The sequence below is a fragment of the Cyprinodon tularosa genome, unplaced genomic scaffold, assembly GCF_016077235.1.
Source record: "Cyprinodon tularosa strain WSP-4 unplaced genomic scaffold, ASM1607723v1 ctg177, whole genome shotgun sequence".
In the NCBI taxonomy this organism is placed as follows: Eukaryota; Metazoa; Chordata; class Actinopteri; order Cyprinodontiformes; family Cyprinodontidae; genus Cyprinodon; species Cyprinodon tularosa.
This window is the reverse complement of record NW_024038589.1, coordinates 1,251,651-1,265,266: the sequence shown is the minus strand read 5'-3', so window position 1 is coordinate 1,265,266 and position 13,616 is coordinate 1,251,651. Positions and strand designations below refer to the sequence as shown.

The 13,616-nt window shown below is 35.9% G+C and overlaps 1 protein-coding gene across 1 annotated transcript in view; it reads left to right on the top strand.

Annotated features, from left to right (window-relative positions):
• The window catches only part of slc13a4 (solute carrier family 13 member 4), a 33,574-nt gene that overhangs the window by 14,543 nt on the left and 5,415 nt on the right, over window positions 1-13,616 (top strand). The window contains exons 3-12 of the mRNA XM_038281909.1: window positions 2,117-2,253; window positions 2,354-2,529; window positions 4,045-4,108; window positions 5,723-5,762; window positions 6,664-6,744; window positions 6,830-7,014; window positions 11,369-11,488; window positions 11,658-11,759; window positions 12,194-12,295; window positions 12,444-12,553. Coding sequence (XP_038137837.1) covers window positions 2,117-2,253; window positions 2,354-2,529; window positions 4,045-4,108; window positions 5,723-5,762; window positions 6,664-6,744; window positions 6,830-7,014; window positions 11,369-11,488; window positions 11,658-11,759; window positions 12,194-12,295; window positions 12,444-12,553 — 1,117 coding nt within the window. The remainder of the gene's footprint in view (window positions 1-2,116; window positions 2,254-2,353; window positions 2,530-4,044; window positions 4,109-5,722; window positions 5,763-6,663; window positions 6,745-6,829; window positions 7,015-11,368; window positions 11,489-11,657; window positions 11,760-12,193; window positions 12,296-12,443; window positions 12,554-13,616) is intronic.

The following is a 13,616-nucleotide window of genomic DNA, read 5'->3' as shown; positions in this document are numbered from 1 at the left end:
TCCAATATATTCATAAAAATGTTGCTGTAGCGGAAGCGATTATGGAGTATTTTTCCCACTATTGGTATTTACTTTGAAATTTTAGTATAGTGACAACCCAGGTACAAAGTATAAGAATTATTATTTTACAGCTGTGGTAGATTTTTTCTTAATGGCAGAATTACATTTTTCCAGTCATATATAAGAGTTTTTTAGGTTTATTCTTTTATTTCTAGTTCTAAAACCTTCAGAAACACCCCTTTGAATTTGAATGGCATTTTAAAAATAATGTTACCAATTACCATACTGTTATTAGAGGCAGAGAGAGGACCTAAAATTAAGCTCAAGCAAGAGTAACACTACCCCATAATATTTTACTTGAGTAAGAGTGAAAAGTAGCCATCCAAGAAATGACTAAAGTGAAAGTAAAGTACTGCTGTGGGTGAAAGGTTGGGTACGATCCAAACCACATTTTTTAAACATAAAACTTATGAAACCAGTACCTCCAGTGCCAACTTTATATTATCCAGATGTAATGGTTGGTTCAAGTTAGCCTGTGTACCAAAACATAAAACACTCTGACATAAACAATAACTGTGTGACTAGCTCTAGTTAAAAAAAAAAAGTTTTAGTTTTTTTGGTTTACATTCTGTGCATACAAAAAGACAAAGTTTTGTGTAAGTCTAAGAACTGTAATATAGTAGTTAGCGGTGCTCAGTAGCTAACAGGTTAGCCTCTTTTAGCTAGGTCAGTTAGCCATATTAAGCTACACTACTTTTGAATTCGTATCAACAACAACCGTTTGTTTTCTACAGGTAGTATAACTGTTCTTTTTGTCTAAAATCTATACGAAAGTCATTTTTGCGATGTTCCATTTGTCCTCTTCTGCCCTCAGATCTTAATAAAAAGAATAAAAATAAACTGAGACTTTTTGTGTCCCCTTGTTAAATAGCAGAGCTCAGTTTTAAGGGCAGATTATACTTCTGCAACCGCACACATCAAATGTTGCTTGGGTCTGGTCGCAAACCAGTTTTGCTGGTATGCTTCTGCAACGTCGGTCTGGAATTTCTAGGGACGCACAGCAGTTTCCAAAGCGCTAGGGCAAGCCTATTCGAGAACTTGCGAGAACTTCGGCAAATGGTTATTTTCCAAAACAACATGTCTAAGGCATCGTACAAGTGGTTGTACTTCCGAACTTCCTCAATCAAGCTTTTGTTGTGGTTATCCATTGTTGTTATTACTCCTCGGTTTTTAAAAATGATGCGCCCCTGCACCGAATCGAGAAGGACGACCACACAGACAGCTGGAAAGGCATATGGAGGACCAATTACAGCTGCTTTTTGTCTGCGCACTTCCGCTTGAGGTTTACGATCGTCCGACGTGTAGTCAGAAATTTTTCAAGGTGCGCGACGACGGTTGCAGAGCCCCTGCGCGAGGGGCGTGGTGGCACAGAGACAGATTTGACGTTTGCAGAGGCTATGCGCCAGAAGCATAAATTGGCCTTTAGAAGGCAGTACTTTCCTTCAAAACTGACAATGATTGTTTGCTACAGTACTTTCGGCTACTTTATCGCCAATGAAATGTAAAATAATAGCAAATATAAATGATAAAATATGTTGAAACTCCAAAAGAGATTTGATCCTTCAGAAACGGGTGCAATACATTTTGTCCGAGTGGAGTTGCCATATATTGACCTCATAAGAAGGAGCCTGAGCAGTTCTGGTATCTACATCTGTTTAAAGTTGTATGTACCAGATCTGCTCGGAACAAGGACAATTTGCTAACTAGCTTTGAGTCTCTGCTATATTGCTATACAGTGCTTTCCGCATTAAACCGAGGGGCACCAACTTCCTGTTGAATGGTTATGCTAAACGCTATTATAAAAACTCACTCCAAGCCAAGCGACATAGCTTTGTATTGGCAGTTTGGGCTTATAACCATGCTGTGGGCCAGAAACTCATAAAATGGGAAATTGAACAAATCATAAAGAAAAACTTTCAAAGAATAACCCAGGATGGGTTACTATTTTATTTATTAGTTTTTAATAACTTTTTTTCATCCTGTGAAAGAATTTTGTGCCCGTTTTATCAACTGGAAATTACCCTGACATATTTTGCTCCTGTGTCTTTGTGCTCAGGTAGCAGCAGAGTACTGTAAAGACACCACTCTGCTGCTGATGGGAGTCATCTGCCTGGCAGCCTCCATAGAGAAGTGGAATCTGCACAAACGCATCGCCCTGCGTATGGTGATGATTGCAGGGGCCAAGCCTGGCATGTAAGTAGTAGGATTGTGCTTATTGACATCAACCAGAAGGGAAAAACCTGTATATTTTCATATAACTGAAAAATATGACCACTCATTATTTCTCACCCAGGTTGGTGCTGGGCTTCATGTGCTGCACGGTGTTCCTGTCCATGTGGCTCAGCAACACATCCACCACTGCCATGGTGATGCCCATAGCAGAAGCCGTCCTTCAGCAGCTCATCTGCACCGGTTTGGCTGACTCTCACGATGACTCGGAAACAGAGGATTCACCCAAGGAAGACAGTGGTAGGTTTTTTGGGTCCCTCTGTTGCCTTTACATCAAATAAAAAAGGAATGTAAAGGTTTACTTGCAGATTACTTTACCTCCTTACAGGTCTCTATAGTTTTTTATGTTTTTATTTTATTTTTTACACCTGCTTGTTCTTGATTATCAAACAAACTTTAATATACAAATTAAATAAATGCAAAAAGGCAGTTTTAAAACTGTATTATTTATCATGCTGGTCTTATACTGAATACAGTGACACAAATCATTAGCATAGATTTGTGCAACCACAGAGCTGTTACCAAGGCCGAGTGGCTCAACAAAATCTTTATGCAAGATGGACGTTTGCTTGCTCTCCGCATCAAGTTCCCAAATTTCACACAGGATACAAACTCCCAGACCCACTGAATTTCAGAACAACCCTGGTTGCAGTGTTTGAGTGTTTTTGCAGTTCAGCTGCTCAGCTGCACCATATTCAGTGTGAAACTGGAGTTGAGACAGAAAGGGTTTTGGGTGATGAACCATCTTTATATGGTCATTCCACAGCTTCTTGCTCAGAATTTAGTCCATACTTTGACTAGGCCATTCCGCAACTTTAGGACCAATAAGCTAAATTCATTATTTGAGATGGAAACAACTAAGAAGTAGTATGTGCAGAAGGTTTCCAGCCACACATCTTGTTTTGGTCTACAGACATTGCTCAAGAGGCCACCTAGTGGTGAAATTTGCTTACTGCTCTTTGTAGTTAATTGTTTCGGAGCCGTTTGGAGCACTTGAGGTTATGGTCGTCAGCAGGCTTTTTTTTTTTAAATGAAATGTAGTGATTCTAGTTACAAAGGAGAACACATTTAAAAAAATTACAATTTATCTCGTCACTCTACTAAATGTTTCGTTTAGTTATTGGGAATCATCAAAAAATTTTCGGCAAATGTGGGAAAGTATTTGTGTTCTTTCTGGTTAGCAGTGCTTTTGGCCTTTGAGACTAGCATGAACCCCTTATTTGCCTCGTATGTTCCTGTTGACTAAACTTTTAGAATAAAAGAGAAAAGTGAGGCGGCATTGTTTTAGATAATGTTCTGGTTTCTTTGTAACTTCCTGGATAAATTATTAATGCAGTCTTAGAGTCATTCTAGGTCGATAACCACATCCTAAATAGTCCCTTCTGTTTTTCCATGTGTGAATTCTGGCTCCATTCTGTGGTTCTCTGGATCCCAAGCTTTGAAACTCTTTTCAGACTGTTACTGAAAAAACGTCCAGGATGGTTATGATACAACCTGCTTCATGTTTTCTGAGCGAGGCTGTGTTAGATAGCTTTTTATACTTTATCAAAATAATAAATCAACTATAAATATGTATTTTTGTAGGATAATTGAATATTTTATCATTTTATTTGACGATGTAAAATATTGTTAAATGGGAATGATAGAAAAGCTAAATCAGAATAAACCTGAGAAGAATAAACCATTTTTTAAGTGTATGTAGAAAAATATGTGGTGTGGAGAACCTTTTGAGCATTTTTTTCTGCCATATTGCAGCTATTTCAACCAAAGAGGAGAACCTAGACAAAAACCAACTAGAGCTGCTCTATCAAAATGAACGGTATGTGTGTGTATGCTCTCCTTTTACAGTCCAAATACTTTACTCTTTTTACTACAAATTTTTCCTAATTGACCATATTTATAACATCCATTTTTCTAATTGAATTTCTATTGTATTTTACACATGAAACACATAAAAAAAAAACTTTTTTCTTGCTCTTTCCAACTCCGCCTGGTTTAAATTAGCAGAGATACTTCTAATTTCTTCTACTTCTAGTTGAATTCCTAAACGATTTATAATAAAAAAACAACAATAGTTCTGCTTAGTCATTATTTGAGCTTAAATTGCAAGTCTGCATTTACCCCTTTCTTTCTCATCTAAGGCTTTGTTATCTATGTTTAGTGTAATTATTATTCTGTGACAAACAATATGTTTAGAATTTTTTTTTAATTTTACCGTTATTTTAGGTGTACCACAGGGTTGTATGTTTAGCCCACTGTTGTTTGAATTCAAATCTTAAAAAAAATGTTTTCATTAAAAAAATGTCTGTATTCAAATTGCGTTTTACAGCTCAAAAAGTTTTCACTTCCGGGGGCAGGCTTGTACATTTGTATGTTAAGATGAATTTTCATTCGTCTGCAGCCCAGTCCCAAAGCACCCTCTATGCACTAACCTCTTACTGTTGAGTGTTACTCACAATAAAGTCACAATTACAGTTGTGGGGGGCGTGTTGATTGAAGGTGGGGGATGTAAATGAAAATGGGACGGTCTCTTCTCTCCGATGAAAATGGAAAGCAGTCGTTGTTATGGCATCAAAGTGATGCCCCATGTGTACGGCTGTAGCTCTGAGGTTGGCCTGACATTAAATATTTGTCCCTATCTTAAAAGTAATAAAATAAAACTATTTCTAAGAGGATCTTCCCTTTTGAAATTTATGACGTCTTTTTTTTCCTAACATGTGATTTTCTGTTAGTGTGACAATGATGCAGCAATGTTTTTATTGGTTAACAGCAAGCTTTTGCGTTGAACTTGAAGTGAAGAGAACGTGATCTGTAGAGACACAATTTGAAAAAGAAAAAAAGAGGAAAAAATCAAATATGAAAAAAATTAACAGAAAAAAGTTTGAAAAACGACAGAAAAACAATTTAATATTAAGGATTCAAAAAAATTATGAAATCTGTTTTTATTAAGAATTTTGTAGCAGCTGTGAAAAATCAGCCTTTTATGGATTGATTATACCGATAAACCTTGTTATATTTTTTTCACATTTTCTTTTTTTTTAAATCTCTGTATCTTTTAAAAAATTTCACTGTAGAGAAGTTAGTTAGTGTCTCTCTAATTGGTTTTCTTCTACATTTTCTATCTTTTCTGCTAGAATGCTAATTGTAAAACCTTAATCTGTTTAATAATCCCTCCATTGACTTTCACTACAATTCTCCTTAAAATGTCATAAATCACACATCAAATCTTTACCCACTAAATTTACTTTAATCTTAATCTACTTTCCCTTAAAAGGCTTTTTTTTGCCAATTTATTTGCATTCTTGATTTACAAATCTAAATTGGAAAAGAAACTTGAATCACTTTTCCTATTCCAAAATGTCATTGTATTCCATATAAAATAATAAATATTTGATTGTGTTTCTACTTATGGTTGATTTTTTTGACCTTTCAGGAATGAATGTGCCAAACAGGAGCTCTGTGCATTCACTGAGGTAAGATAAAGTTTGCTCTCCTTCTGTTAGTTAAATACATTGGATTAAAAATTAAAAACGTTTGCATGCATTTCAGTAAATGCCCACAGGCTCAATACTTTGTAAAAAAAAAAAAAAAAAAACCATCCTACCTCCCTCCTAGGTCCTGCTGCAGTCAGCTATCCCCTCACTATGTCACTATCACCAATCAGATTTCAGGCAGAAGATAGTGAATTTTAATTGTGATGTATGTCATCTTCGAGAAGGTTCAAGATTAGAATCCCATTTTATAAGCTTGATTTGTTTTTTAAGCATGTCTGGTGTCATCTTTATCTTCAGTGTGAATATTTTTCCTTTAAACACCAATAGAAGAGACATAGATGTACTTTATTTATAAATGAATGACCTTCTGAAGAAAATTGGCTGACCTGGACTTCATTAAGGGTTGTTAGAGGAAAGGTGGCTGGAGGAAATGAGAATTCTTCCAAAAGTGCACACACATTATAAACACTCATATGATCAGTTTTTAGAAGCAGGTCCTCACGCGAATAGGAAAGAGGCTACAGGCGCAATAAAAGCAGGCCACATATGCAGAAGATGAGTATGCATATTGGAGGGGCTCATGGTATTAACTCTGGCATAAAATGTTCAAAATACTCATGAGACTAGTTTACGTTTGTGTATTTGAAATAAAATGGCTCGTATTATTACTCGTGCACTTTTTGGCACAATTCTAACTTCATATGGCTGAATCCAAATGCCCTAATCATGCATCCTTTACTTTTTACTTTCAACTATGCTCTGCATCTATTACGTGGTTTGTGGTTGTGATATTAAAAGTGCAGATAATAGAAAATAGATATATTTCACAGGTCAGTAAAGTCTCTTTCTCCCTGTGCTTGTCTTGTGTCTATTCGGAAAGGCCGGTGACATGAACGGTTTTGGTCTTCAGCCCGTCCTGAACAAGACGTTTGTGAGACAAACCAACGGACACCTTCCACAAGTTAGTGATAAGTTGCCTTATAAACTTGGCTGCTTCAGTATTTCATGTTAAAGTGTCTAAATGTATTCCTCTGACTCCTCTTCAGGTTGCCATAGAGATCCCAAATGTGAAGCGAGTAAAGGCCAGAAGAGACTCCCAGTACCCTACGAAGAGGGATCACATGATCTGTAAATGCCTGTCGCTAAGCATCACCTACGCTGCGACCATCGGAGGACTCATCACCATCACTGGCACATCCACCAACCTCATCTTTGCTGAACAGTTTAACACGTAGGTCTACCTTCACTTATTCAAAAGCTTAAATATAGACCTAAGTACTTTAAGTTTAGTTACTTTCCTGAAGCTGCAACTGCTCAACCTAATGCCTCTCTGTTGAATGTTTTGGAATTTAGTAATTGAGATTTACCTTCAAAATCAAACATGAAATTAAAAACAAAAACAAATTTTTTTTTTTTTTTTTTTTTTTAGAAACCTATTTTACTTTTTATTGGTAAAATTAGCCCAATTACTATGGAGTTAATTTTGTTCCATTATTTTTGCGAGAAAAAAACTGATTTTATAAATGAAAATTTTGAAATGAAACTTTGAAAAACCTCTTAAAAAAAAAAAGGTTTTGAGATTAACTTTGCCACTTTATCAGATATTAATTTACTTTTTTGATTATTCTTTTTAATTTTTTTGTTTTATTTGATACATTTCTGGGTATATTTTGTTTTCAAATTTAGTTTGTTGAGCTTTCCTTTTCAAATTGAGTTTTCCGAATTGCATTCTTCTTAAATAGTGTTTTACATATCACATTATCTTATTACTTACAGTATACAAACGCTTGTTTTCGACTGATAATAATGTTGATGCTAACGTTCATTCAGACCATCAGAAATAAATGTGTGAGGAGAATGTCATCCTTAAAACACAACTAAAAAATTTTTTATTTGTATAGCCTGATTTGAAAAAACATTTGAAAAAAAAAAGATATAGATAAATTAACGGGTGTGCTTTAGTGGCACAGCGGTTATTGCCTTTGCCGCATGTCTCTCCCCATCTATACTTACCCCTTTCCTGTCAGCCTACTTTCAAAATAAGAGCTACTACTACTGTAAAAATTAACAATTTGTTCAAAGTTGCATTTCTAGATTGCATTTTTTTCTCATTTCTATTTACAAAACATGTTCTTTGCTCACAGCAAAAGTAAAACAAAATTAATTCCATATACAGTAGCAGCCAATAAAAATTTCCCTTTCCAGTCAAACGCCAGCAGAATGGCAGCCCACTTCCCTCCAACTCCCAGCAAAATCCCCTCCAACTTCCAGCCACTGGAGTGACCCCCTCTTGCATATTTTATTACTCTGACTCCACAATTTCACCGAATTACAGGGGCTTACCGAGAGATAAGGCTTCTCTTTAGATCTTAATGTCCAAAAATCATGACAGAAATAATATTTAAGTACAAAGATTGATGTTTAAAAAGGAATTGTAGGGGAGCAGCTAAGGATCCATTAAGGGAAGTGGGGACATTTTGAATAGCTACTACTGGGGTTAATGAAGAACTTTCTAAAACCTAGAAATCACCCTTCAGTTGCACAGCATTAAGAAATAAGTATTTTTAAAAGCAGCAAGTAGGAATTACAGAATACTTGTTTTCGACTCAACATTAAAGAGCAAAGGGATTATTTCTATAAGAAGCCACTAGATTTCTACTCAAAATGCCCTAATATTTCAGAGTTTATGTTTCCCTGCACTCTACCAAGATCTATGGGACTTAAAAATTAAAACCAGTCAGCGTTCTGTACTTTTCTTCGTATTCATCTTTTGTTTCACGCCAAGAAAAAACATAACTTTTTTGCTTTTCTGTAGAGCCAAGTCTTAGTTTTATCTGACCAAACATAATATTTAAAATACTATCACTGTAATATTCTTTTTTTTTTACCAGCAGCCTGTGAAACAATCTCTCCTGGTTTGATTTTTGAATACATGCTCAGCTTTCCTTGGCATCCATTGTTGCCGTAATTTAACACTGTGTGAAATCAGTATCCAGGGGGCCTGGTAAGGTCCAAATTTAAACTAATTAGTCTGTATGGTGCCAATCGAGCCGATTTTCTCCAGCCAGTGTTTTAAGTCTCACAGAATGGTCTCCTTCATGTCACAGCTCAGTGGGCAAAGGTCAGGTTTTCTAATTCTCTGTGCACTCAGGTTGGTGTTTGTGTGTGGCAAATATAATCCTCAGAGTATATTTCCAGGAAATACAGTAAGCTTAGGTGGTGTGAAGAGAAATAATCCTTTAAAAAACATGTTGAAGTGTAAATTTTGGGTCTTTTCTGGAGAATTTTGAATTTTCTGGGATAGTAAACATGCTAAAAAAGAAAGCTGGTGTGGTTTGGATAACTAAAGCCTTAAGTTGCTTTTAAAAGGCTGGACTTTGGTGATCTGAAGAAGTTATAACCTGTAGAGATCCGCCGATACAGGATCTGTTTTTAAAGTTGATGTTGATTATCTTCCATCTATCCGGTCCTTCTATTTGCTCCTGAGACACACATTTATTTTTGCAGTGAAAAGTCTTAATTTCATGCCACGCTATGCAGAAGCTCAGTCTGCACCATGGAAGATTTTGAAGCTGTTTTTCTCTAAAAGAAGAATACAATAATAAATGTTACACAAGACACAATGAAATACAAATCATACAAATTAACTTACAAATGAAACAAAACATAAACAATAGATAGCAAAAAGAGGGAGAAGTAGATCATGTGATATCATGGCATGTCTCCTGATTGATCTATTGAATCTGTGAACATATGCACATACCAACCAATAGAAAATAAGGAACAAAAACAACAAAATAAAACATTGACCAAATATATTGGAAAGCTAATATATCAGTGGTAACCTGGTTCAAATATCTTCGATTGCTAGGGGTTTGCTTACTTTTTAATCATGCAAATGTTCTCCAAATCAGAGTGTCTCCTCAGCCCTCCTTCGGTGAACTCTAAAGCTAATTTTACGACAGTTTTGAGTTCTAGAAAGGTCAATTTAAAAAAAGCACATTTTCACTCATATCGTTCTTTATATTTTGATTCAATGCTATCCTGGAAAAAGAAAAAAAAAACTGCCTTCATTTTGTTCTTATAAAAATAATGGGGAGCTGCTCATAATTTCAATTAGGTTGATAAAAATGTCCAACCTATTCAAAGAATAGCCAGCCCACAGCATGAGGCTGCCACCACCATGTTGTAGAATTTGCATTAGGGATCTAAGGAAATTTGATTATGTCCAATATCACGATACTTCATGAAACAACAGCTGTATTTATAAAAAATAACAAAATTTGGGCATTTCATTTGACAATAGTTGCATCATTTCAAAATGCCAAAATTGTGACATTTTGTTGGACGATAGTTCAATTGATTCAAAATACAAAAGTACTCATTTTTTATCAGGTTAAAAATTCCGAAATCGTGAGATTTCATTAGATGATTGTGTGTATCGATTCAAAATACCAAAATTAGGCTATTTTATTAGCTGGTAGTTCTATTGATTTTAAACAACAAAAAAATCACAATACTTTATTCATGTATTTATTTAAAATACAGCTGAATGAATCTTAAATAAAAAAAAAAATGTTTATAGGTAAACATCCATGTCACTCTCATACTGTTTTGGAAACCACCAGCCACTAGTAGGCAGCACAACCTAAGAGCGTATTATTTATCAGCCACCGCAGAGCAACAACACAATCTGATTAAGGTTTTCTCAAGTTTATTATGAAAATCTCAATATCATTTTTCTTAATATTTTGGATAAACCTCATAGTGACATGTATCGTGATTTATCGTATTGCCACATTCTTACTATTTAATGCCCCTAGCTTACAAGATATTGTTTTAGGGTTAGTTGTAGGGCTGAAATAATTTATTGGATTAATCCATTATTAAAATAATCGTCAACTAATTTATTAATCGATTAATCATCTCTTTAGCTGACAGAGCAAGTCACCTTGAGCAGCAAATATATAAAAACTATTTAAAAAATATGTAAACACTTTGCATTTAAGATAAAAATCTTTTTCATCTGCCAGTATGCTCAATCCAGAACTCCTCAATTGAAAAAGCTCTATTTTCACTTGGTTTCATTTCGCAAAAGCTCTTCTTTAAGGAACCTTTTGCAATTCGATTATTTCTCGAAAAAACAATCGACATATTAATCGCATTGCAAAATAATCGTTAGTTGTATTTTTCTTAGTTATTTCTTCACGGAAGGTAAACAAATCCATCTCAGGTAGTAATATTTATACCGTTTAAATAAATCAGGTCATGCTGTGGTTTCCCCTGTGGGTTTTTATCTCAGTGGGCAGCGACACTCACACTGACCCCACCTGTTATCTGTGTGGAGACTGTTGGTGCACAGATTAGGCAATGGGAATGATAGCAGCTGTAATTCAAAGCAAACAAGAGACCAGTGCAGTGTTGGGAAATCATTGGGGGTTTCTAGAGGCTATTTTTAGATTTAGTAAAACAGCAGACAATGGTGGCACTTTAGGTGTCAAGAAGTCTCTCATCAGTCTTTTCAAGCAAAAATGACCCATGAAGTTACTCTCCATAACTCTTTGTCTGGATCTTTGCCTTTACAGCCGATATCCAGATGCGAAGGTGATCAACTTTGGCACCTGGTTCATCTTCAGCTTTCCTATCGCCATCATCATGCTGGTCCTCACTTGGCTCTGGCTGCACTTCCTCTTCCTCGGCTGCAAGTGAGTACACTCCTGCTCATGGTCACATCCAGGTGTGGGATTATGGTGGTTGTCCTCCCTTTTACTCACATTCACATCTTATCATTATGGACTCATGATAATCCTACGGGTTGCATGAAGCTGCCGCTGTTCAGAGCCGATGCTCACATGTTGCTGCCTCTGTCCTCAGCTTCAGGGAGACGTGCTCGCTGAGTAAGAAACGCAAAACCAGGAGGGAAATGATGTCAGAGCAGAGGATCCAGGAAGAGTATGCCAAGCTGGGGCCCATCAGGTGATTCTTCACCTCTTTTTGAGGAAACAATATGTATCCTTTTAAGTTTTTCACCTTTTGGTGCTTTTTTATTTTTCTCGGTTAGAAAAAATCAGAACGAAATTACTATTTTTTGTTTACTCATCGATTTTTCAAACCAAGTTGATTTTATATATGGATTGAGGGTCAGAATATAAATGTACTGCACACTTTTCAGATCGTTCTGGAAAAGTTTCACATTTTTAGGCACTACTTTACATATAAAATCCATAAAAAGATACATTTCACTTTGAGCTTTAATTATAAAGTGATAAAATTAAACAAAAATGGATGCTAACACTTTTCTTGTAGTCAATATGAAACAGTTTGAGGTCACATCCAGACATAATTGAGATGGACTGCAGTGATGTCATGCATGTAATTGTCGCTAATGTGCTTTTGCGGTTGTGTCCCAGCTACCCAGAGGTGGTGACGGGTATTTTCTTCATCCTGATGACTCTGCTGTGGTTCACCAGAGAGCCGGGCTTTGTCCCCGGCTGGACGTCGCTTTTTGAAAAGTAAGCAGTTATGATGCGGCCAGAGAATAACAAAAAATTTTCTATGGTATTAATTAGTTGCTCAACTGCCTGTGGTGCAGTAACACAATAATCTGATTAGTAGTTTTGCAGGAGACTATACATTTGTGTTTATTTGTTTGGTTTGTAGGAAGGGCTACAGGACTGATGCAACGGTTTCTGTCCTCCTGGGCTTCCTGCTCTTCCTCATTCCTGCCAGACGTCCCTTCTCCTCATCCTCCCCCCGCTGTACAAACTCAGGTTAGCTCCTCATTTAAACACTGTTGGGTGTAAGGATGACCATATCAAACAATCTAAGAGAGAAAGGGACAATTTTCCAACAACTCCAACATATTTAATTTCTGTTCTCTACTTTCACACTTTGATTAATTACAAGCATGACCGTTTCTTCATTTAACTCGTGTAACATTGTTATTTTAGCCAAATTAAGCACATTTTCTAAAACAAGTCCTGTCATATCTATTACTTGCTAATATGACACACCTCTGTTTTCTGTTCTCTGTGTATATTGGTCTGATGAGTGTAAAAAGACAGTCCTCTAAAGTGTTTTGTCCTTGATGGTTGATTGAACTTCTGGGCTAAAAAAATTCACTTCAGAACCACTTTAGGTAAACAGCAAGTCGAAGTGAGTTGAACATGTTGCAAACTCTGCAGCAAGTGAATAAAATTGTTCTTAATCTCAAAGAAAATATCTTTTTCCTCCACATATTCAAACTCCACCATAAGCTCATCTGTCAAACTCAAAGAAAGCTCCATCCCCTGTAGCTTAAAAAAAGAAAACACAACACCAAGACAGAGGAGGAATTTATTATTATTTTAAAAAGGGATCAGTCAGCGATTATTAGTCAACAAATCAAACATTTCTTTTATTTTTTTTTATAAAAGCTGCTGCGTATTAGAGCTAACATTTTCAATCCGATTTGATCTTAATCAAAGTTTTTATATTAAATCTTACTAACCGTGCAAATGTTCTAAGACACCCTGGGGTAAAAAAAAAGCAAGAAGCTGGAAACTCCATTAGGGGTCTGTGAGAAGAAAGTTGCATCAATTTTCTCTTTCACATCTTTGAGAACAAGAAAAAAGCATCTTGCTTCTTTTAGAGAATATGAAAAGCATTAATCTTCATTTGTGCAGACTGAGCTTCTGCACAGCGCGGCATGAGATGAAGACATCCTCACTGCAATAATAATCTGAAGATAAATAATGTATTTTTAAATTCAAACTATTTGCCGATATATTGCGTATTTTTGGTACCTAGAATTTAATTGTTATAACTACTGCACTTGAAAGAAGATAATGGAAA